Below are 22,320 nucleotides of genomic sequence, written 5' to 3'. Positions count from 1 at the left end.
GGCCTTCCAGACAGGGAAAAAGAATTTGAATTATAGGTGGACGTTAAACAGGGTCTTGCCAAAGGAATTCTTGTGCTAAAATGTTTAACCCAGTGGCCAGAGAGCAGCCTCATTGTCTGCAGAATTGTGCAGCCACAGCTTCCGTGGGAGCAGAGGCCTGAAAACTGATGACAACAGGAGGATCTCCTAGAGTTCAAGTCTGGCATCAAGTTAAAGCTTTGACAACCAAAAGAGCCTCTAAATGGATGAGCAGGGCTCGGTTATTACAGTATGAAACTTGTTCAATGGCACAGGAGGATTCAGAACTGAGGACAGGGCAAGGGTTTAACCCAGCCTCCTGTTTGAACAGCCTGGAGAGGGGCTGGCAAGGAACCCAGGACTGCACTCAAGGGACAGAGCTCCCGAGCCAGGCTGGGAGAGATTGATGGGACATTCCCTGGCCTGAGGGAGACAATGTGTTTGTGGATGGCTCTGCAAGGGCAGCAGGAGGGAAAAGAGCTACAAGACAGGCTGTTATTAAGGAAGGGGAATCAGACCAAGCGCAGGTCACCGCCCCATGCTCAGCTCAACCCACGGAGCTGTGGGTGCTTGTAAGAGCCTGGCACTGAAATGCCCTGAGCAGGAAGGCTTCAAAATCTTCTGCTGACACCATGGCACCTAACAGGGGGGCAAAAGCAATTCTGACTGCTTCAGCAAGCACTGGATCACTTATTAACCTATTGCTAAAAGAAATAATTCAAAGATAATGGATTGTGGAAGCAATAGATTCAGATGGGGAACTCATTTTACAGGAAAGACCCTTCAGGGGGTTATGGCAGCTTTAGGAATACAATGGGACCTCCATAACCCCTGGCAAGCCCAGAGCTCGGGTTGGGTAGAAAGAATGAATGGGGAAATAAAGAAACACCTTTGGAAGCCGGAGATGGAAACCAAGATGCCATGGGTACAGCTTTTGCCATTGGCCTTGGCAAGAAAAAGAGCCAGACCCAAGGCAGATATTCAATTATCTCCCTTGGAATTCATGTCTGGAATTCCTTACCTGGGCAATTCTCCACCTAGTGCAGGGTGGAAATAAGGGATGTAAATGTAAGGCAGGCTGTAGCCAGGATCCTGTCTCCTGTGGAATCTCTCCCCCAGGAAGCTGGGCTGGCACAGAGCCTGCCCTGGGACTTTGCTGTTGCCAACACCCAGCCAGGCCATCGGCTCCTGCCTAAGGAGTGCAAAGCAGCACCACTGGTGGCCAAGGGGCCCACGCCAAGTGTCCCTGAGGCCAGAAACAGCCGCCAGCACAGCTGAGCACGGGGGGACCCCTCAGCCTGGCCTCAGGGGCTCTGAAGCCCCGGAGATTTGCACTTCCCGCCTGCAGCAGGACCATGGGAGCCGCCCCTGAGCCTGCCCTGAAGGCAACGCAGCAGCAGCCAGGGCTCCACAGCGGGCCAAGCCCCTGGGCCTGCCCACAGATCCTCTGCTCAAACCCTCGGGAATCCTGGCCACCCTCCCCTGGCACCTCCAGCCACTGCGGCCAAGCCTCGCTGCCGCTGCTGCAGCTCCAGCGCTGGCTGGGCCTGCACTGCCACAGCTGCTGGGGAGCACCGCGGCACAATTCCACCCTGGGGCTCACTCACACCCACACTCTGGGCTGCCTGCGACTGCATTGCTGCAAAATGTACCCATCCTGGTTCTTTTAAATCTTATTTCTCTGCTCAGAAAGGTTTCTCTACTCAAAGGTTTGCCTTTGGGAAAGAAATTTTAAAGGTTTTATTTAAGGGGTTCCCAGTCTGTTCGGATGTTAAACTCATCTCCACCACTCAATGGAGATGAGTTTAACATCCGAACAGACTGGGAATAGCCCAAAAGACACCCACAGAGATAAGGACCAGCAACAAAACATCAACGCCCCGCAGCAAACAGCAACCAACAGCTACCCCAGACACTGCCCCCGCACAGCTGGAGACACCTGGTCTGGAAAAGGCTGAGAAGGAAATCCAGGAGTGTGGGCGGAATTCACAGCAGAGGGGAAGAAATCCGAGTCTAAAAGGAAACCAAACACTAAAAACTTACACGACTTGGAAGCAATGAACATTAAAGCAGTGGATTTAGATTGGTTCAGACTAGGTAAAGTTTAGGAAAAATCGAGTAAAACTGACATGTCATGGAATGATTTTTCCTGCACAGCCGGGCTATGTGTGGATGAAATGATTTCTGTTGCCCATCCTGGCCAGAACCAAGTAATGCCTTGACTCTCTCACACTAAAGAGATTCCTGGAGAGTTTTTGTTTTCCCTACAGTTTCAGTGATAAGATTACAACATGAGAAACATTTTTTATAATAATCCTACTTTATATTGTCATGTAGGTTTGGGACAGAAGGGTGAGAATCAATTTTTGGTCAGGGTTTTTCCATGTTCGCCTTTATGTTGCATTTTGCAAAATTGAAGAGCTTTAACCGTGATACTTTTAACTCTTAAATAGTTAATACTTTTTTTAAAAAAAGCAGGGTGAAGCTGCAAAGGGAAACAGCAAATGGAGAATGTTGGGAAAACTTTACTATAAATAAATGGGGGGGAATTGAGATGAGGGACTACATTTTGTTCGTCATGAAAAAGAGACCAGTGTGTTACAAGAGTTGTCTGCTGACTATTTCTGTACTACTTCATGAGATATGAGCCACAAGGATACCAGGGAAGGGGTTGCAGGAGCCCACACATAGTCCCACCCAGCAAATGGTACAAACAGATAACTCACAGAAATAACGACCAGGGAAAGGCTGGGGAAAGGGCAGGGGCAGATAAACACCCAGCAGGGAAACCTTTCCCGCTGACAAATGGTACAAGCAGATAACTCACAGAGATAACGACCAGGGAAAAGCTGGGGAAGGGGCAGGGGCAGATAAACAGTCCGCAAGGCAGGATATTTGCTTGCTTAAGCTTGATAGGGCACATATTGCATTAATCATAAGATTTTGGTAATTTTCCACAGAGAAGTCACCAAATAAGGACATAGGGTGAAGAAGACGCGGCTGAGGAAGACTCTGCAGCCTTTATCACCGACCACCAGGAGACAGAAGGATGACCCCCTAGCAACAACCAGCGCAGGCGCAGAGAACTCTGAGATAACATGAACTCCTGAAGGATGGAGAGGATAAAAGGACTGAATCAGAAACTAGTTGGGGCGGCAGTTGGTGGAGCGGAGACTCCCCTGTCGCCCAGCGCTGAGCCTTTGCTTACGTAGTATAACTGCTTCAATAATTAATAAATTCTTTGATTGGAAATTACTCGTTTTGAGTCAATTTTATAACAATGGGGTGTCCAGGGGGTCCCTGTGCCCAGGAAAGGGGGTGCACGGCCCCCGGTGTTGAGGAAGGTGGTGGGTGGGGGCTGTGGAAGGCAGGAGTGGGGGTCCAGGGGGTGCTGGGGTCAAGGAAAAGTGGGGGCTGGGGTGTCTGAGAGGGGGAGGGCCGGGAAAGGGGGTGCGGGGGGGCATTGGTGCTGCATGAGGGGGTGCAGGAGGGTCCCCGTGCTGGATAAGGGGGTGCAGGAGGGGGTCCCTGTGCCTGAGAACGGAGGGTTTGGGAGGGTTCCAGTCTCAGATATGGGGGTGCACCGGGGTCCCGGTGCAGTGGAATGGGGGTTCAGGGGGTTCTGGTGCTGTAGCACATCAGAGCAGAAGCAGCATTCGTTTAACCCATGGTCTGCCAGGGAACCACAAAACCATGTCCCATTCCCATCCTTTCCACGTTTGGACTGGTACATGAGCTGCTTTTTTGTTTCCTTTGTTATCTGTTTCACCACTTTTGCTTTGTCATCTATTTGCCAAGACCAGTTTGAGTCATTTGATTTTCCACAAACTCCTCTTTTCTCTGCTAACAGATGATCTGATCCCATCCCATGGTGAAATGTTGTGTTCCTCATTTCAGTGGATTGCTCAGCAGGAAGGTCAGGAGCTGGAGCTGTCTGGTTGGTTATTCCGAGGACAGCTTGTAATCTAATGGTGCCATTGAAATGAGAAATGGGTTCTGTGGCTCCTGATATGAATTGGTTTGGGTTCCCAGGGGCTGGTCCATGGTGTTGTAGGATTTGTTCTGCTGGCCGTTCATCTTCTCCCCATTTTTGGCCGCTCTCTCCAGCCAGGGCTGCATCAATTGACCATTTGTCTCTAATTAAATCATCAAATACTTGGATTCCCAACTGATTTCCCGGAACTTGTGGTAGCAAGAACATCTCAGTGCTCTAATCCACCCCATATAACATAGACAGTGACAGCACACGTTGGAGTGGGCAGAGGGATGATTCCCCCCCATTTATTTATAGTGAAGTTTTCCCAACATTCTCCATTTGCTGTTTCCCTGTGCAGCTTCACCCGTTTCTCTTGCAGGGTCAGATATCCTCACCCCGGGCTCTGCCTTGAGCTGTGCAAATTCCATCAGTGCAAGCAGGCAGAGCTCGGGGTGAGGGGCAGGGGGAACCAGCCCAATTCCTGCCCCAGGCAAGAGGCCCAGGTACATTGGCCAGGCTTTGCCCAGCAGGGTTCATTTGCATTTCTAAAGCTCCTCTCCTGGCTGACTAGAACCAAAGCTTCTCTTCCAGGGCTGCCATCTGGTGAGTCACATGTGGCCCCCGGAATCTGCTTTTTTAAAAAAAAGTATTAACTATTTAAGAGTTAAAAGTATCACGGTTAAAGTTCTTCAATTTTGCAAAATGCAACATAAAGGCGAACATGGAAAAACCCAGACCAAAAATTGATTCTCACCCTTCTGTCCCAAACCTACCTGACAATATAAAGTAGGACTATTATAAAAAATGTTTCTCATGTTGTAATCTTATCACTGAAACTGTAGGGAAAACAAAAACTCTCCAAGAATCTCTTTCGTGTGAGAGAGTCAAGGCATTGCTTGGTTCTGGCCAGGATGGGCAACAGAAATAATTTCATCCACACATAGCCCGGCTGTGCAGAAAAAATCATTCCATGACATGTCAGTTTTACTCGATTTTTCCTAAACTTTACGTAGTCTGAACCAATCTAAATCCACTGCTTTAATGTTCATTGCTTCCAAGTCGTGTAAGTTTTTAGTGTTTGGTTTCCTTTTAGACTCGGATTTCTTCCCCTCTGATGTGAATTCTGTCCACACTCCTGGATTTCCTTCTCAGCCTTTTCCAGACCAGGTGTCTCCAGCTGTGCGGGGGCAGTGTCTGGGGTAGCTGTTGGTTGCTGTTTGCTGCGGGGCGTTGATGTTTTGTTGCTGGTCCTTATCTCTGTGGGTGTCTTTTGGGCTATTCCCAGTCTGTTCGGATGTTAAACTCATCTCCATTGAGTGGTGGAGATGAGTTTAACATCCGAACAGACTGGGAACCCCTTAAATAAAACCTTTAAAATTTCTTTCCCAAAGGCAAACCTTTGAGTAGAGAAACCTTTCTGAGCAGAGAAATAAGATTTAAAAGAACCAGGATGGGTACATTTTGCAGCAATGCAGTCGCAGGCAGCCCAGAGTGTGGGTGTGAGTGAGCCCCAGGGTGGAATTGTGCCGCGGTGCTCCCCAGCAGCTGTGGCAGTGCAGGCCCAGCCAGCGCTGGAGCTGCAGCAGCGGCAGCGAGGCTTGGCCGCAGTGGCTGGAGGTGCCAGGGGAGGGTGGCCAGGATTCCCGAGGGTTTGAGCAGAGGATCTGTGGGCAGGCCCAGGGGCTTGGCCCGCTGTGGAGCCCTGGCTGCTGCTGCGTTGCCTTCAGGGCAGGCTCAGGGGCGGCTCCCATGGTCCTGCTGCAGGCGGGAAGTGCAAATCTCCGGGGCTTCAGAGCCCCTGAGGCCAGGCTGAGGGGTCCCCCCGTGCTCAGCTGTGCTGGCGGCTGTTTCTGGCCTCAGGGACACTTGGCGTGGGCCCCTTGGCCACCAGTGGTGCTGCTTTGCACTCCTTAGGCAGGAGCCGATGGCCTGGCTGGGTGTTGGCAACAGCAAAGTCCCAGGGCAGGCTCTGTGCCAGCCCAGCTTCCTGGGGGAGAGATTCCACAGGAGACAGGATCCTGGCTACAGCCTGCCTTACATTTACATCCCTTATTTCCACCCTGCACTAGGTGGAGAATTGCCCAGGTAAGGAATTCCAGACTTGAATTCCAAGGGAGATAATTGAATATCTGCCTTGGGTCTGGCTCTTTTTCTTGCCAAAGCCAATGGCAAAAGCTGTACCCATGGCATCTTGGTTTCCATCTCCGGCTTCCAAAGGTGTTTCTTTATTTCCCCATTCATTCTTTCTACCGAACCCGAGCTCTGGGCTTGCCAGGGGTTATGGAGGTCCCATTGTATTCCTAAAGCTGCCATAACCCCCTGAAGGGTCTTTCCTGTAAAATGAGTTCCCCATCTGAATCTATTGCTTCCACAATCCATTATCTTCGAATTATTTCTTTTAGCAATAGGTTAATAAGTGATCCAGTGCTTGCTGAAGCAGTCAGAATTGGTTTTGCCCCCCTGTTAGGTGCCATGGTGTCACCAGAAGATTTTGAAGCCTTCCTGCTCAGGGCATTTCAGTGCCAGGCTCTTACAAGCACCCACAGCTCCGCGGGTTGAGCTGAGCATGGGGCGGTGACCTGCGCTTTGTCTGATTCCCCTTCCTTAATAACAGCCTGTCTTGTAGCTCTTTTCCCTCCTGCTGCCCTTGCAGAGCCATCCACAAACACATTGTCTCCCTCAGGCCGGGGAATGTCCCATCAATCTCTCCCAGCCTGGCTCGGGAGCTCTGTCCCTTGAGTGCAGTCCTGGGTTCCTTGCCAGCCCCTCTCCAGGCTGTTCAAACAGGAGGCTGGGTTAAACCCTTGCCCTGTCCTCAGTTCTGAATCCTCCTGTGCCATTGAACAAGTGTCATACTGTAATAACCGAGCCCTGCTCATCCATTGAGAGGCTCTTTTGGTTGTCAAAGCTTTAACTTGATGCCAGACTTGAACTCTAGGAGATCCTCCTGTTGTCATCAGTTTTCAGCCTCTGCTCCCACGGAAGCTGTGGCTGCACAATTCTGCAGACATTGAGGCTGCTCTCTGGCCACTGGGTTAAACATTTTAGCACAAGAATTCCTTTGGCAAGACCCTGTTTAACGTCCACCTATAATTCAAATTCTTTTTCCCTGTCTGGAAGGCCCAGGCCACTGGCCTCAGTTAATCTTAATTTTAACACTTGAAAATTCTGTGTTTCCTCCTTGTGTCCATCCATCCAGTTTGTTGACTGGCAAGATAGGAATGTTGTAGGGAGACACCCTTGGCTCCAAAAGCCCTGCCTTTAACAGGGACTCAATACCAGGCTGTGAGCCCTTCCTTCCCTCTCTTGGAACAGGGTAGTGCTTGTCCTGGTTGCTTTAATTTGTAGAGGCTCCATATCTAATTTTCTGTACTTCCCTGGGGCTGCCCACACTTCTGGGTTCACTTCAGCATAGGCCTTGTCAGACTTTTGACACAGAGGTACAACAGAACTAGCCTCTGTGTCCCTTTTTACAGTATTAAAATCCAGCTCTCAAATTCCTTCCTAGTTAATTACAATCACAGGAAGAAGAAAAAGAAATTTATTTCAAACCTATCCCCCACAGCTTCTAATAGTGGTTGAACAAATCATACCTGCTCATCTTTCCCACTCATTCCCTTAAAAATTAAAATATTCCTGTACTATTTTCCCCTTTAGGTCTAAGATTCAGAACAGATTGAGAGGCCCCTGTGTCCATCAGGAAATGCCTCCTCTCAATGCAGACCCACCTGAATGTTCTCAAGGGCTCCAGTGTGGAGGGTCCCTGGTGTGATGGGAGCTGTGACAGCCCTGCCAATCCATGTCCATCACGAGCTGGACTTGCTGGTCCTGAGGGTGCTGCTGTCTCTGCTTGCAGTGTCCTTGTGCCCTGCAGCCGGAGCCCTGATTCCTTGCCAGGGGCTGTTTGGGTGGGCTGTGCCCTGCCGAGGACGGCAATGCCTCTGCCGGGTGCTTGTGGCCGAGCCGTGCCCTGGGTGCTGGGGCCCCCTTGGGCCCTGGGGCTGATCCCTCAGGGGCTGTAGGAGCTCTGCCCTGGCCTTTGCCTTCAGCTTGGCCTTTTGCTGCTCCCTTCTTGCATTCACCTGCTGGGCCTTTGTGCCCAAGTGCTGCAGGGCCTTCTTCTGCCCCTCCTGCAGCCCCCCTCAGTGCCTGTGGGTGCTTGTCTTGCTTTACAAGACAGGCGTCTGCTTGGGAAGGCAGAAAGAGCCTCTCTTGGAATGGAGAATGCAAAGCCCCTCCCTCTTAATTTTTAGAATAGTGGGGGCTCTCAGGCAAAGATAGGGGATTAGGAATAACGGTTCTTTACTAGTGTGTATAATATAATAATAGTAGTGTGTATAAACAGCTCCGGCAGTGCCAACAAACAGAGCCCGGAGCCGGTCCCGGCCTTTCGGCTGCGGCGCTTTCCCCTTGGGTGCAGTTCCGGGCACGGCCGGCAGGGGCGCCGGTGGCTCCCGCGGGGCGGGGCAGCGCATCCCTGCCATGGGAACCTCTCTTAACGGCAATAGAGCAATCCCTTCATCTAACTCTTTCACTTTTTTACCTTCTGTAGCCTTTCTCCCGTGTTTTGAGAAAGAATTTGGAGAGGGCTGCCTTTTAACTGAGCTCCTAGTGTTTCGATAAGGTGCTTCCTGTAGAGAGAGGGATTTTCCCTGAACAGCCGGAGCTGTGGTTACCAAGGGGACGTAACTCAGAGCAGGAGAGGTCAGGGGAGGATATCCCGCCGAGGCTCGGTGGGAGTGTGGGCAGGGTCTGCTGCCGGAATCGCCAGAGGGGGATCTTCCCGTGGAGGCCGAGCCGGAGCGTGGGCAGCCCCCACATGGCTTCTGGCGGCTGATCCGGCAGCTCCCGGCAGAGAAAAGGCAGGTGGGAGACCCCGGCAGCAGCAGCGGCGCTGCCCAGCGCAGCTGGCACGGGCAGGGCAGCCGGGGATGGGATGGCTGGGACCCGCCCTCGGTGCGGTCGGCGCGGTGACCTCGGCCCACGCGGCAGGACAGAGCAACCCCATCTTGCCCAGCATGGCCGGCAGAGCGGCCGCGGGCCGGGCAGTGCGGCCAGGGCACACAAATTCACCGCCAGCGCCGGGGCAGGTGGAGCTGCCCTGGGCAGTGAGCCCGCACCTGGGATGGAAACCGGGGCAGGCGGAGCTGAGGCGGGCAGCGAGCCGGGACCCGGGACAGGCGCCTCGGCCGCCAACGGAGGGGGCAAGAGCTGCAGAGGATCCCACTCTCTTTCTGACTTTTCCTCTTGTTCCCCTCCCTTTCATTTCCCCTTTTTATTTTCTTGGTTTTTTCCTCGGGTGTTTCTGATACTTCAAAGATTTTTATTCTCCTAAAATCTCCTGTCTAACATATGGCATCTTCTCTTTCTTCTAGATTAAATGGGTTTTTTTCCAAATAAATCCAGAACCTAACAAATCTAAACTTCTGCTTGGATATTTTGAAATGGTCGACGAGCTAACTCATGACCTCCTAATGTTGTTTTTCCCATCACCTTTTTATTTATCCTTTGGCAAATTAAGCATCTTTCAGTTACTTGCTTTGCTACACCAAAAATCCCAGTGCACCCAAAATTCCTTAAAAAATGATCACACAAAGCTTGAGTACGCCAGTGGGGTTTCTGATGCACGTCTTCTAATCTTTTCCTAGTAAGCACATTTTATTAAGTAATTGTCTTCCATGTAGAAGTTTCTATTTCCCTGATTTATCTTGTTCATTTCCTATCTTGTTTAATTCTTTTTTCTCGGCTTCCCTAAACTTTGGAATTTCCAGTTTTTCCTCGTTTGGAGTTAATATTAAAATAACTCTTTCAGCTCCATTTTCTGCTGCATCCTTAGCTTTGTGATGTGCCCCCAGTTTGCCCAGTTTGCCTCTCCTTTGGCCCGGGCCGGGTTCCCCCCGCCCGCAGCGGCTGGGAGCAGCCGAGAGCCCCGCGCTGCCCATGCCGACCTGGCCCGGCTCCATGGCCGCTGCTGCCGCGGGCTGCGAGGGCTGCGGGAACGGGGCACCGAGGGTGTGGCTGCTGCTGGGGGAGGAGGAGGAGGGAGGGAAGGGCAGGGATGGAGGGGGAGGAGGAGGCGGGGTTAGGGGGGAGGAGGGGGAGAAGGAATGGAAGGGGCGGGATGGAAAAGGAGCAGGAGGTGGGGATAACACAGAGGAGGAGGAGGAGGGGGGATGGAAGAGGAGGAGCGGGAGGAGAGAGAGCAGTGAAGGAGGCGGGGTTAGAGGGCAGGAGGAGAAGGAGGCGGAGATGAGACAGAGGAGGAGCGGGAGGAAGAGGAAGAGGAGGGACAAAGGCGGATCAAGGCTGAGCTGCGGGAGCCACGCGGTCTCGATCCCTGCCTGAATTCGCAGCCCCCACCTGTGGGATCATCGCCCCCCCCATGGCGCAGGTGAGCAGGGAGGGGGAGCCCGGCCTGGATATCCCGGGGGGTCCCTGGGTTGGGTTTTTGGGGGGATGTTTGGAGAATGAAGAAGTCCAAGGCTGATGGGAAAAGGCCCCTCGGGGGGACATCGGGGGGTGGCGGTGGCGGCTGCCGGCAGAGGCAGCCTGGAGGAGCAGAGCCCTGTGTCCCCCAGGAGGCCAAAGTGGGGAGGCCAGAGAGGGGGGAGCGCCGCCATTGGCGGGAGCCTCAAGAGCCTGGAGAGGGGCAGGGGGGACTCCTTGGAGCCGCTGCAGCCCAGAGCAGAGAATGAGGGGAGAAGGGAGCCCGGGAGCCCAAACAGCCCCGGCATCCCGAAATGGGGAGAGCCAAGAGGGGTCAGTGCGTCCCCAGAGACGGCCTGGGGGGATCTCGTTGCCCTTGCCTGTGGCACGGAGGCAAATCCCATGCTGTCCTTGTCCTTCCTTGCCCAGAGCAGGAGCTGAGCATGGAGAGCAGGGAGGACAAATGCCCACGGCAGAACCTGGTGGCAGAGGCCGTTTTGAGCGGCTCCACGGCGCAGGAAGCCAACGGGGAGGAAAAGGCCCGGAGCTGCCGCACGAGGAGGGGCTGCAAACGCAGATGGCGGGGATGTGAGGGGGAAAGAGGCAGCCTGGGCCGGGAAGGCGGCCGGAGATGGAGCCAGAGCTCGGAGCTGGTGCTCCATGAGCAGCTCCATGATGGGGAGAAGCCCCACACGTGTGTGGAGTGTGGGAAGAGCTTCAGGTGGAACTGCGACCTGATCAAGCACCAGAGGATCCACACTGGGGAACGGCCCTACGAGTGTGGGGAGTGTGGGAAGGGCTTCAGCTGGAGCTCCAGCCTGATCCTGCACCAGAGGACCCACACAGGGGAGAGGCCCTACGAGTGTGATAAATGCAGGAAGAGGTTTCAGACCAGCTCCCATCTCCTCCTGCACTATTAGAGTCACACAGAGGAGAGGCCATTCCGCTGTCCTGACTGCAGGGAGGGATTCAAGCACAACTCCGCCCTCGTCACCCACCAGCGCATCCACACAGGGGAGAGGCCCTACGAGTGTCTCCAGTGTGGGAAGAGCTTCTCCAGCAGCTCTCACTTGACCCGACACCAACAGAGGCACCGGTAAGGGAAGCCCTGCGAGTGCCCCGAGTGCGGGAAGAGCTTCGTGCGCTGCTGCAGCTCCATCCCCCACTGGAGGAGGCACTTTGGGCACAGCCCTGGTCACTCACATTCCCTGTGATCCATGTTGGGAACACTCCTGGCTGTTTGTCCTTTGGTTTGGCCTTAATTTTTTTCTCTTCTCCCTCTCTCTCTACTCCAAAATCCAAGAGGGATGGATCTGTCACCTCAAAACCACTCAAATCTCTCTGAAAATAACTGAATCTTAACCCCAAAAGGCTCAATCCTACCTCAAATTCCTTGTTCCCTCCTCAAAAAAACTCAATCCCAGGCCAAACTCAATCCATTCCACAGCCACCAGGGTGAGATGGGGTTGGAAGGAGATTGGGAGAAGTGGGATCCCAATTTGAAGCAATGGGATGAGGATTGTGTAGGATGTATTTGATAGCAAATAAAACTTTCAGAGTTACTGATTTCTGTCCTGTTCATTTTCAGTCAGTTCTGTTTGCAGAGTGCCACCTTCTCAGCTGATTCAATTCCTATAAAAATCCCATTTTTTAAATCATCTAACCCAAACAATCCAAAAACCAATATTGAAATAAAGCCACCCACACACAATTAATTTTTTAAAAATAATTTTAATTTTTCAAGAGTACTTAAGGATGTTATTAAAGTTTAATTGTTTGGTTGAAATGTCTGAGAAATTATAGTGGTGTTTGGTTTTGTGTTTAGTATATTTGTAATATGAATTGTTTTACTAAGGTTTGTTAGATTGCTTGGTAGTTTCTTTAGATATTTTTTATCTAAAGTACATTAGTCATCGAGTTAAAATTTTCAAAAGGTATTTCTTGATATATAATTTGTTTATTTATATGCATTGGTAATATTATAGTAATAGTTATTGTTGGTTTGAGTTAAATCATAGTTGGAGTATTGTAAAGAAGAGTTGAGATTTTTTTTATTATAATTTATTTAATTTCAATTATTATTTCTTTGTTTATAATTTTATTGCAATTTGTTGAGGGGATAGGAAGGAAGTTCAAGGGCAGGAACATTTTTTCCTGGCTGGGAACTGGAATTCCAGACCCTGGGAGTGTGTGCAGGACCCCACAGACTGGGATCAAAGATGGGCTGGGATCAAATATGGGCTGGGATCACATGGATGGGGATCCTGTGGATCAGAACCCTCCAGACCAGGATAGCCTGGAGTGGGATCAAATATGGACTGGGACTGTATGGACTGGGATCCCAGGGACTGGGACCATATGGATCAGGACCACACAGACTGGGATCAAATATGGGCTGGGACTGTTTTTTAAAGTAACTTTGTTATGTAGTTTTTATTTCTGTTATTAATCAGTGAAATAGCTGCTTGTGTTAAACTGCCTGCTTGGATGGGATAACATCCAATGCACCCAGGATGAGGACACCTGTACAGATCTGCCAACTATCAGCACTCCCTGTCTGAAGGCAGAGTGCACCAAGGCCCAAAACCTGGAGGTGATAAAGAGAAGGAGCCAAAACCACAGCCAAGAAACACACATGCTCTGAAAAGGCAGACCCAGGGAGGGGCCATGTAAAATCATTCCTGGAATATGTAAAGTAGTTTATGGATATGCATGAGGGTCTATGAATATGCACCAGGCTGATGTAAGGGGAAAGGTATTTCAGGGCGATGCAGATTCCTTGGTTGTGGTTTTAGTCCATTCTTATCACCTCCAGTTTTTGGGCTTTGGTTCACTCTGACTCTGAGAAATTGAGGTTTTGGGATTTTTAGTATGTTGTGGATGGAAGCAAAATGGAGGGCACAGTGTTTTGTCCTGGGTTTCTTCTTCATGCTTCTTCCTTCTTCTTCATGGGTTTGGGTGGCTTTTTGTAATTGGGCAGAAATTCCACATTGCAGGCTCTTTGGGATCAGTTATTGGGTTAAAAGGGAAAATAATCTAGGTGTCAGTTCCTAAGTGGATAGTTTAGTCTTAAAAGACCTTGGAACAAGAGATTGTTGGCCATTTTGTGCCTTCTACTGAAAAGCTGCTGAACTCCCAGTAATGAGGCTGTTTTACTGATAAGAAATAATAAACACTTGAGTCTGAACATGAATTACTGTCTCAAGTGCCTTCAATCCAGAGCCAGTGAAACCAACAACTGGTACCCCACAGCTTGAGGTAGTGCCAAGGCAGAACTTGTTCATGCTCTTTTCCCCTGGTGATTTTCTACTCTCGTCCAGACTCTGATAGCAAAGCCGTGCTGGTGACAAAAGATTGACCTTGGCATCCTGGGGCACTTTCTGGGTGGGTGTTTGAATCTGCTTTTCCAGGCCTCGGGCTGAGCAGGGTGAGGCCGAGGCCTGGGCCCCTCCAGGCGGCGCCGGGAGCGCCCGGGGCAGCGGCGAGGGGCGGCCCTGAGGGGCGGCACAGGGGGCATTTCCCCCGAGCGGGCGGGCGGGCGGGCGGCGGGGAAAGGCGCCCTGGGCACAAGGGCAGGCACAAGGGCCCCGGCTCTCTGCAGTGCGGGCGGCCCAGCGCCAATCGCTGCTCCCGGAGCCGCTGCCAGGGCCGGGTCTCCTCCCCGCCGCTGACCCTGCACCTGCAGCGCTGCCTCCGCCTCTGCCGGGCTCCCCGGCACGGACGGCAAGGACGTGGACACGCTGCAGCAGGGGCCCAGCAGGGACACCCAGATGGTGCCGGGGCTGCAGCTCCTCTCCTGCAAGGAAAGGCTGACACAGCTCGGCTTCTTCAGCCTGGGAAAGAGACCCAGCCTTGATCCAGCTGTGGCCTTCCAGTACCTGAGGGCAACACACAAGAAAGCTGGACAGGGACTTTGTACGGGGGCAGGCAAGGACAGGACAAGGGAGCATGGATCCAAATGGAGAGAGATTAGGTTTAGGTAAGGGATTCAGAAAAAAGACTCTCCTGGAACAGGTTGCCCAGAGAAGGTGGGCATGTCCCGTCCCTGACAGTGTTCAAGGCCAGGCTGCATGGAGCTCTAGACAAGCCGGTCCAGTGCAAGGGGTCCCCAGCCACAGCAGGGGGTTGCAGCCATGGGATTTTCCAGATCCCTTCCAAGCCAAACCATGCCACAGCTCCATGATTCTGGGATACTTCCCCTCCTCATCCTCTGGCAGAAAAAGAAACTTGGCCCCAAGTTCCACACTGCAGACCATGTCTTTTGACAGCCTGCAATTGTGTCAACAGAGGATGAAAAGAGATGACATTACTGACACGATTTCCCTTTTCTACTTGAAAAGTAAATGCTCTGCTCCTGTCCACTCTGGCAAAATTGTCAGAAGACACAATTGTTCCCCATGAAATGCTTGGTCTCATGCAAAGAGGAAAGAAGCCAGAAGCCAACACTCTTCGTTCTTGCTACATTGTTTTCTTTGGTTACTTCTCTAATAGGAATGACGTTGGGATGTGATTTGTTTGTTTCTCTCTTTCGTTCCTCGGGGCGCGCGGCGGCTCCTCCGTTGGGTTCGCGGGGGCAACGCAGGAACGGCCGCGAGCTCCGGCGGCTCCGCAGCAGCAGCAGCAGCAGCGCTTCTCTCGATCGGTTTTCTGCTCGACATCCCACTCGCTCGACATCCCCTTCTCCCTCTCACACTCACGCTACTCCCGTCCCGTCCCGTTCCGTCCGTGTTCCACCTCTCCCAGCCCGGCTGATGCCGCGTCCCGCAAGGCGCCCCTCGGCGGGGCCGCCCCGTGCCCGCCCGTGCCCGGCCCGCCGTGGTTCCGCCTCGGCCGGGCTCTCTCCGTCCTGGCTGTGGCGCCGCTGGAGGAGCCGCTCGCTCTGGTGCTGGCGGAGCAGCGCGGGCTTTTGGCTGCGCCTGGCGCGGGCTCTGGCCCAGCCCCGGCCGAGGCCCCGGCCCCGAACGAAGCCCCTGCCGCGGTTCCGCCCGCAGCCGCCCCGCTGCCGCCCGGCTCCCGCCCCGTGGCCGACAGCGTGGCCGGCAGCTGCCCCGCTCCGAGCTCCGCCGCTCGCCAGCTCGGCCGCCGGCCCCGAGCCACCGCAGCCCGGGGCGGCTCGGCAAGCAGCAGCGCGCCGGGCGGGCGGGTGCCCCGGGCAGAAGAGCGGCAGCGCGGTGCCACCCGCACGGGCGGAGAGGCCTCCCCTAGAGCAGCTCTAGCGGCAGGGCCCGCTGCTGGGCAGCGGCGGCTGCGGCAGCGTTTACTCCGGTCCCCGCCTCACTGATGGCGCCCCGGGAAGAGACGGGGCCGGCTCGGAGGGCGGCGGCGGGCGGCGGGCGATGAGCTCAGCCCGCCGCTGGCCTTGGCTCGCAGGCGGCCATCAAGCGAGTGTCCCGGGAGCGCATCTCGGAGTGGGCGCGGCTGGGTAGTGAGCGGGGCCAGCGGGAGGAGCCGGCGGGGCGTGCCGGGCGGGGCTGAGGCGAGGCCGGGCAGGGCGGCAGCCGGAACGCTGCGAGGGCAGCGAGCGTGGAGTGAGCGGGGGCTGCGCAGCGCCCCGGGCCGGGCCATGGCGAGCCGCGGCGGGGCCGGGCAGGGGCTGCCCGAGGCGCGGCGCAGCTTCGGCCCCGCTGACGGCATCGCGGTCCCCCCGCAGCGCAAGGGCGCCCTTGTGGCCCTGGAGCTGGCGCTGCTGTGGAAGGTGTCACGGCCTGGCTTCCCCAGCGTCGTGAGGCTCTTGGACTGGTTTGAGGTGCCCGAGGGCTTCACGCTGCTCATGGAGCGTCCGCAGCGCTGTCAGCACCTCTGGTACTTCCTGCACGAGCGGCGGTTCCTGACGGAGCCCGTGGCGCGGGGGCTGTTCCGCCAGGTGCTGGAGGCCATGGGGCACTGCAGCAGCCGCGGCGTCCTGCACCGCCACATCAAGGCCGAGAACGTCCTCGTCGACCTGGCCACGGGTGAGGCGAAGCTCATCGACTTCGGCTGCGGCACGATCCTCCAGGACACGTTCTACACCCGGATGTCAGGTGAGCCCAAGCCGGGGCCCAGCCGGGCAGCGGAGTTCCCCCCTTGGCTGGCAGAGGGGGAAGAGGGAGGAAAAGAAGGAGGGAAGGAAGGAGGGGGAATCCATCTTCAGCCAGCTGCAGCCAGGTTGCTTTTTGGCAGGGCAGGGGCTGGCTGTTGTGGAACTGGAGCTGGCTGGGAGGGAGGGAAGGAGGGTGGGAGGGAGCAGCATGGGACTGATGAGCTGCGGCATGTCCCATAGGAACGCCGGAGTACAGCCCACCGGAGTGGATCCTCTTTGGCTGCTACCATGGCCAGCCAGCCACCATCTGGTCCCTGGGCATCCTGCTCTATGAGCTGCTCTGTGGGCACCTTCCTTTCCACAGCAACGAGGACATCGTCCGGAGCCAGCTCTTCTTCCCGCCCCGGGTGTCTTAAGGTGGGGATGTGCCTTCAAGGCACGAGGGGAAGAACGGGATTGGGAGGGGCGGCAGGCACATAAGCGTCCTGCTCTTGCAGCTGGTGAGGAGGTGGATCTCCTGGGCTTAGCTGGAGGAGGTGGCACCTGTGCCTCTGTGCTGGTGTCCTCCGCAAGAGAGGATCGATAGGAAGCTTTTGGCTGCAGCTCTGAGCACTCCTGGTGTGGCCTGGGCACTGTGGAATGTGGGAGAGCATGGACAGGAGCCTTGTCCCGCTGAGCGGCAGTTTCTGGTTTCTCTCCGCACAGTGCCAGCACCTCATCAGGTGGTGTTTATGCATGGAGCCCACAGACAGGCCAGCACTGGAGGCCCTTTTTGAGCATTCTTGGCTGCAGGAGCCCTGCCTGGCCCAGGAGACAGCAGAGATGCCTCCCTGTGCACAGGAGGATCCAGGAGCCCAGCCAGCAGCAGCGGCACGCGTCTCATGGCGCTGGAAGAAAACCCCGGAGCGTTTCCCTGCAGCCGCGGCGCGGAGGAGAGAGCGCAGCCGAGGAGATGCTGCTTCCGCTGGTCCCCGCGAGCTGTGGAGGCAGCGGCTCCGTGCTGCCCGTCCCATTGGAGAAGTGGTGGCAGTGCGGTGAAGGTGCCACGGACTGGGACAGGGGAAACATCCCCCTGCAGCTCAATGGCATCGTGATGTCCCCGCAAGCCGGGGCACAGCTGGCGCGTTCTTCTGGAGCACGACGTGGAGCTGGGAACACCATCCTGGAGCTGGCTGCTGGCGGGGCAGAGCCGATTGGCTTTGGCTGCGGCCCCTGCCTGGAGGACACGCTCTGCGCCCCGATGGAATCAAGATGAGTCCCCAGCCGGCGCAGGGGCGGGGGGATGCTGGTGCTCCCAGGCACGGCAGGGCTCGGCCTGGCCACACGCCGGAGGTTCCCCGCTCGGCGGCGCTGGGGAATATTAATTTCTCCGCCGGCCGCCGAGCTGCTTTTTGGCAGGACAGGGGATGGATGTTGCTGAAGGGGAGCTGGCTCCTCGCCTTGCTGACAGCTTCTGCCAGCCAGCCTGGCACGGGCTGAGGCGGGGGCAGCCAGCCTGACAAAAGCATCCATCCATGTGGATGGGGGCGGCAGAGGGGGACGGGTTCCGAAGCCGTGCCCCAGCTGGTCTGCTCTGCACGCCCTTGAGGAAGGGGTGCGTTTATGGGCGGGAAAGGTGGGGATTTTCCCCACCCGTGGACAGGTTTAATTCTCACATGGAGTGGTCAGACCCTCCTCAGGCCCATGAAACGGTGACAGGCTTTGTGCTTTTTCTTGTTTCCAGGTCTTGTTTTGAATTGACTTTCGTGCAATTGTTCTTTGTTTTTCCCAGGAGGATTACACCTGGTGCCCGGACCGGACGGGGAAGCCCCTGCAGCGTCCGTGGAGCGCGTCCAGTGCCAGCGCTGCCCCAGGGGCCACGGTCTGCAGGGACAGCCCCTTCCAGAAGGACGAGGACCTGGTTTGGGATCGGCTCCTCTCCTGGCAGCAGCTCTGCAGAGGTGGGCACCCGGCTCCACAGCTCGGCTGGCAGAAGGGCTCCAGGCAGGCGGCAGCGGGCACATGGGCATCCTGCTCTTGCAGCTGCTGGGGAGGTTGCTGTGCCGGGATTAAGCAGAGGAGGTGGAACATGGCCTGCCCCGCTGCCCTTCTCTAAAAACAGAGAATGGGTCGGGAGGTTTGGGCTCTGAGCAGAGCCAGCAGCCTGGCCCGGGCACAGGCCCTGGCGGGACAGGGGGACAGGAGCCTGCTGCCACTGACCGTGGCTCTCTGGTTTCTCTCCGCAGGCTGCCAGCACCTCATGCCATGGGAACGGCACCGCTCAGCCTGCCAGGCTGGGAGGGCTGGAGGGTGGCCGGTGTTCATTTGCTGTCAAAAATAAATTGGGGTTTTTTGTCATTGTCATCATCAGAGCGTTTCTTTCCTCCTTTTCCAAGCTCTTGGCCTCCCTTCCTCCAGGGTAATCTTTTTTCTCCTTCCTCAACCGCTTGATGGCATTTGGCAGGGGGGGTTAAGCAACGTGAAAAATTCAACAACAGCTCCTGTTGCCAACTGCAGCAGCCCCTTCAAGAGCCCTGAGCTTCCACCAAGGTCAGTGTGTGCCTTGCAAAAGGTAGTGCTTTGCAGTGATGGGGTTGTTGCCCTGCTGCAAAAGCTGGGAGGAAATCAGAAATGGAAAAATGCCAATTGGGCTCAACCACTGCCCAGGTTCTTCAACTTTTCCCTCTTCTCCATGACAGGCAGGCAGTGCTGGACTCCAGTAAGGTTCAAGTTCTTGGTGCTCTCTGGCATCAAAGGGATCAAGTAAACTCTTGTACGCAGGGACTACAACAGGGCTACTTGTCAGAACCCAGGAAATTCCTCTGGCTGCCCTGGAGGACTCGAGCCCCTGCCCAGGGGGCTCAGAGACCCTGGCACAGAGCCCAAGACCCCTGTGCCTTTGATTTAGCCCTTGGAAAAAACAACCTTATGTGAAGAATTGCGAGCCATGACAGTTTCAGTAGAATGATAGTGAATTTATCCCAGGGTGGAAAATAGATTTTTGGGGGTTTCTAGAATGGGGCTTCAAGGGGCAAGATGGAGGAATCTGGGCTTGTCCAGCCTTTCTCCTTCTTCTTGGCCTCCATCTTCTGCTGTGATGTTGGCACTTTTAGATTGGTTTAGAGTAGAAGCTCACAGTCTAACATAGGTGGTAGGTATTGGAAAGTAATTGTCAATATCGTACAGGTAGTTTTTAGGATAAAAAGATAACGCTGCCCTGGGGCAGGCAGAGTGCCTTAGACTGTGTTGCTGAGAGGATCTTGGCAGGACAGGAGAAAGAATTTTATAGATAAGATACAAGAAACAACCCTGAGAGCCAGAAATGAAGAGCTCTGACTCCTTCTTCGAGCGCCGGGCTGGGAAAAGAGACTTTGGAACTTATCTCGGGCTCACTCTGACCAGCCAGAGACCCCGAGAGCATGAGTCCGTAAGACGAAATCTTGAAGGACTGGCTCCAAAACATAAATATCCTTGTTGGCCGTGTCTTCTTGACCAAGAAATCCTTCAAAGCTCTTGTAACTACAAGTCTTGGGGCCCTGTGAGCCATGCGGTGCAGATGTGAGCCCAACTCACCCTTCCTGTCTACGGAGAAGAGAAGAAAAAGCAATGGCATCATCTGAGAAACTCAGAGGTCCGCTCTCTAGCTCCTTCCAAACTCCTTCAAATCGGCCAAAGTGCGATTTAGCTTACAAATAGGTGTCAAGGACTCTTAGTGCTGGCTCTTGGACTCCAGAGCAGCTGCTTTAGAATCTTCCACAGAGCCCTGTGCAGTTCTGTAGTGCCAGAAATGGATCATTTGAAGAAACTTTCCCAACTGACTTGCATGGAGGTTTGTTTGAAGGGTATTTGAGGAGAAAGGCTCCCGGCAGAGCTCTGGGCTCTGGCCTAGCTGTGTCCCCTGCTGATTGTCAAGTGTGCCATCAGCTGCAGGGCTTTCTGGGCTAAAACTATCATCAAGTCACTGGGACTTGCTCTTTTTGGCCTCTAAAAGCTGGACCCACTTTCGGGGCAAATTTGGAGACCTCATCTCTGGGAGGATGGAGCAGCTAGGATTTTCCCAGTTGCTGGGAATGGTTCTCCAGGCCCTGGGTGTAAAACGGGGCTGCCCAGCAAGTGCGGATCTGCAAGATGATAAACAATTGTCTTGGTTTGAAAAGAGAGGTGTCTGCTAAGGAAGGCAGAAGCCTTCTGTGAAATGGAAAATGTCAATCCCCTCCCTTCAAATGATTCTCATTTAGAAATTCAAATGCTCTCGGGGAAAGATATGGGGATAGGACTGAGCCCACAGAGCCGGGCAGCGTTTGCTGATGCTCTGAGCCCTTGCTAAAGATCCTGTGCGGGCTGTCTCAGACACCTGGGGCCAGGGATTCCTTCCAAGCTGGGCCACTTTGGCTGGGCCGGGGGCGGCCCCGGGGCAGAAGGCAGTGTGTGCAAGGGCCCTGGGTGGCACGCTGCAGCCCGGTCACCGTGCCATGGAACGGAAGCCGGTGTCCAAGGCCCCTTTGTGACACGTGGGAAATAGAAGCTTGCCCGGCTGCTGGCAACACGCAACGGGGCACAACGGGACAGAGCGGTGCCGTGAGGAGCCCCCGCACAGCGCACTCGCTCCCGTCTGACCCGGAGCTTCTCCACGGTGCTGTTCCTGCAGCTGAGCTCGAGGCCAGAGCACAGGACTCGCTGACCCGTGGCCTTCCCGAGGCTTCTATTCTGCAGCTGCCCTCAAGGGCAGAGCGTGGGACTTGGTGCCCCAGAGCTTTCCCAAGGCATCTCGCCTGCAAGTAGCTCCAGGCACAGCCATGGAGCAGAGACCCCCGAGAGTGCCCAAGCTGGCCTGGGTGGAGGAAGAGGAGGAGGAAGAAGAAGGCCCTGGAGCTGCCCCAGCACAGGAGACAGAAGAGGTGGTGCCGTTCCATCCAGCACAGGAGGGTGAGTGGCAGAGCTGGGCTGCAGGGCTGGAGCCTGCAGCCAATTGGTGCCATGCCATGCCATGCCATGCCATGCCATGCCATGCCATCCCCTGGGGAAATGCCCATGGACAGGATGGAAGAGGGGCCGGGCAGACACCCCGCAGTGGCCGTGCTCCATCCCCTGGGGCATGCCGGGGCTCTCCCTGCCTGGGCAGCGCAGGGCTGGGCTGTGTTCTCCGGCCTCTCCCGCAGCCCCTCAGCTCTGGCTGCGCTCGCTCTTTGCCAGATGCAGCCCTGGAGCGCACACAAGAGCAGGAATCCAGCCGTGGCCGCTTCCGCAGAACAGCGCAGGTACCTGCAGCCACCCCCACCTGGGCTGGGCCTGCTGTCCCTGCTCAGCCCAGCACCGTGTGTGCAGCACTCCATGCAACATCCCCGGCCTCTTGCCCTTCTCCTACAGCTCGTCTGCGACTTTATCCGGAGCATTGGGCAGGAAGACAGCAGCACCATGGGCACTGGGCTCAGAGCTCTCTCAGAGCTCCTCAGTCATGAGACCAGTGCCGCCCTGCTGGATATGCTCCTGGAGAAGGGTGTTGCCAGGCCAGAACAAGTGAGCAGCCTGGGGCCAGGCTTCAATTCCCCCATGAGTCCCGTGGCTTCCCCAGCCACGCCTGCTGGTCCCTGGGAGCCTTTGAGGCCATGGCAGTGCGCTGGCAAGGGAAGCACTTCTCTGGGGACCCTGGGGACATGGCTCCCTCTGGCAGCTTTCCAAGTCTCCCCGTGCCTTCTCCAGGTGCCCGCCATGGTGAGGTCCATTCACCGATGGCTCCTGGCCAATGATTCTGCCCAGCACAGGCTGGACAAGGCCCTGCTGAATCTCACCAGAGCACACCCGGGTGAGGCAGTGGTGACGCTCCTGCGTGCGGCCCCGTCCTGTGACAGGTATGGGGCCCACCTGCCCAGAGGGCTCAGGCCTCCCCAGCCCATCACCCTGT

The 22,320-nt window shown here is 55.2% G+C and overlaps 3 protein-coding genes across 3 annotated transcripts in view; 2 read left to right on the top strand and 1 right to left on the bottom strand.

Annotated features, from left to right (window-relative positions):
- LOC143696054 (uncharacterized) overlaps positions 1 to 22,320 on the top strand; it is a 569,411-nt gene that overhangs the window by 79,412 nt on the left and 467,679 nt on the right. The window lies entirely within an intron of this gene.
- LOC143696064 (uncharacterized) overlaps positions 1 to 22,320 on the bottom strand; it is a 258,015-nt gene that overhangs the window by 108,710 nt on the left and 126,985 nt on the right. The gene's annotated exons all lie outside the window — the stretch shown is intronic.
- On the top strand, positions 14,914 to 16,855 carry LOC143696022 (serine/threonine-protein kinase pim-3-like). The gene is made up of 4 exons (XM_077191237.1): positions 14,914 to 14,918; positions 15,164 to 15,455; positions 16,071 to 16,440; positions 16,680 to 16,855. Exons 1-4 carry the CDS (start codon positions 14,914 to 14,916, stop codon positions 16,853 to 16,855), a joined length of 843 nt encoding a protein of 280 aa, XP_077047352.1.

Source organism: Agelaius phoeniceus, chromosome 28, assembly GCF_051311805.1.
Source record: "Agelaius phoeniceus isolate bAgePho1 chromosome 28, bAgePho1.hap1, whole genome shotgun sequence".
NCBI lineage: Eukaryota > Metazoa > Chordata > Aves > Passeriformes > Icteridae > Agelaius > Agelaius phoeniceus.
The sequence above is the reverse complement of the archived record's forward strand: the minus strand, read 5'-3'. Positions and strand labels throughout refer to the sequence as shown.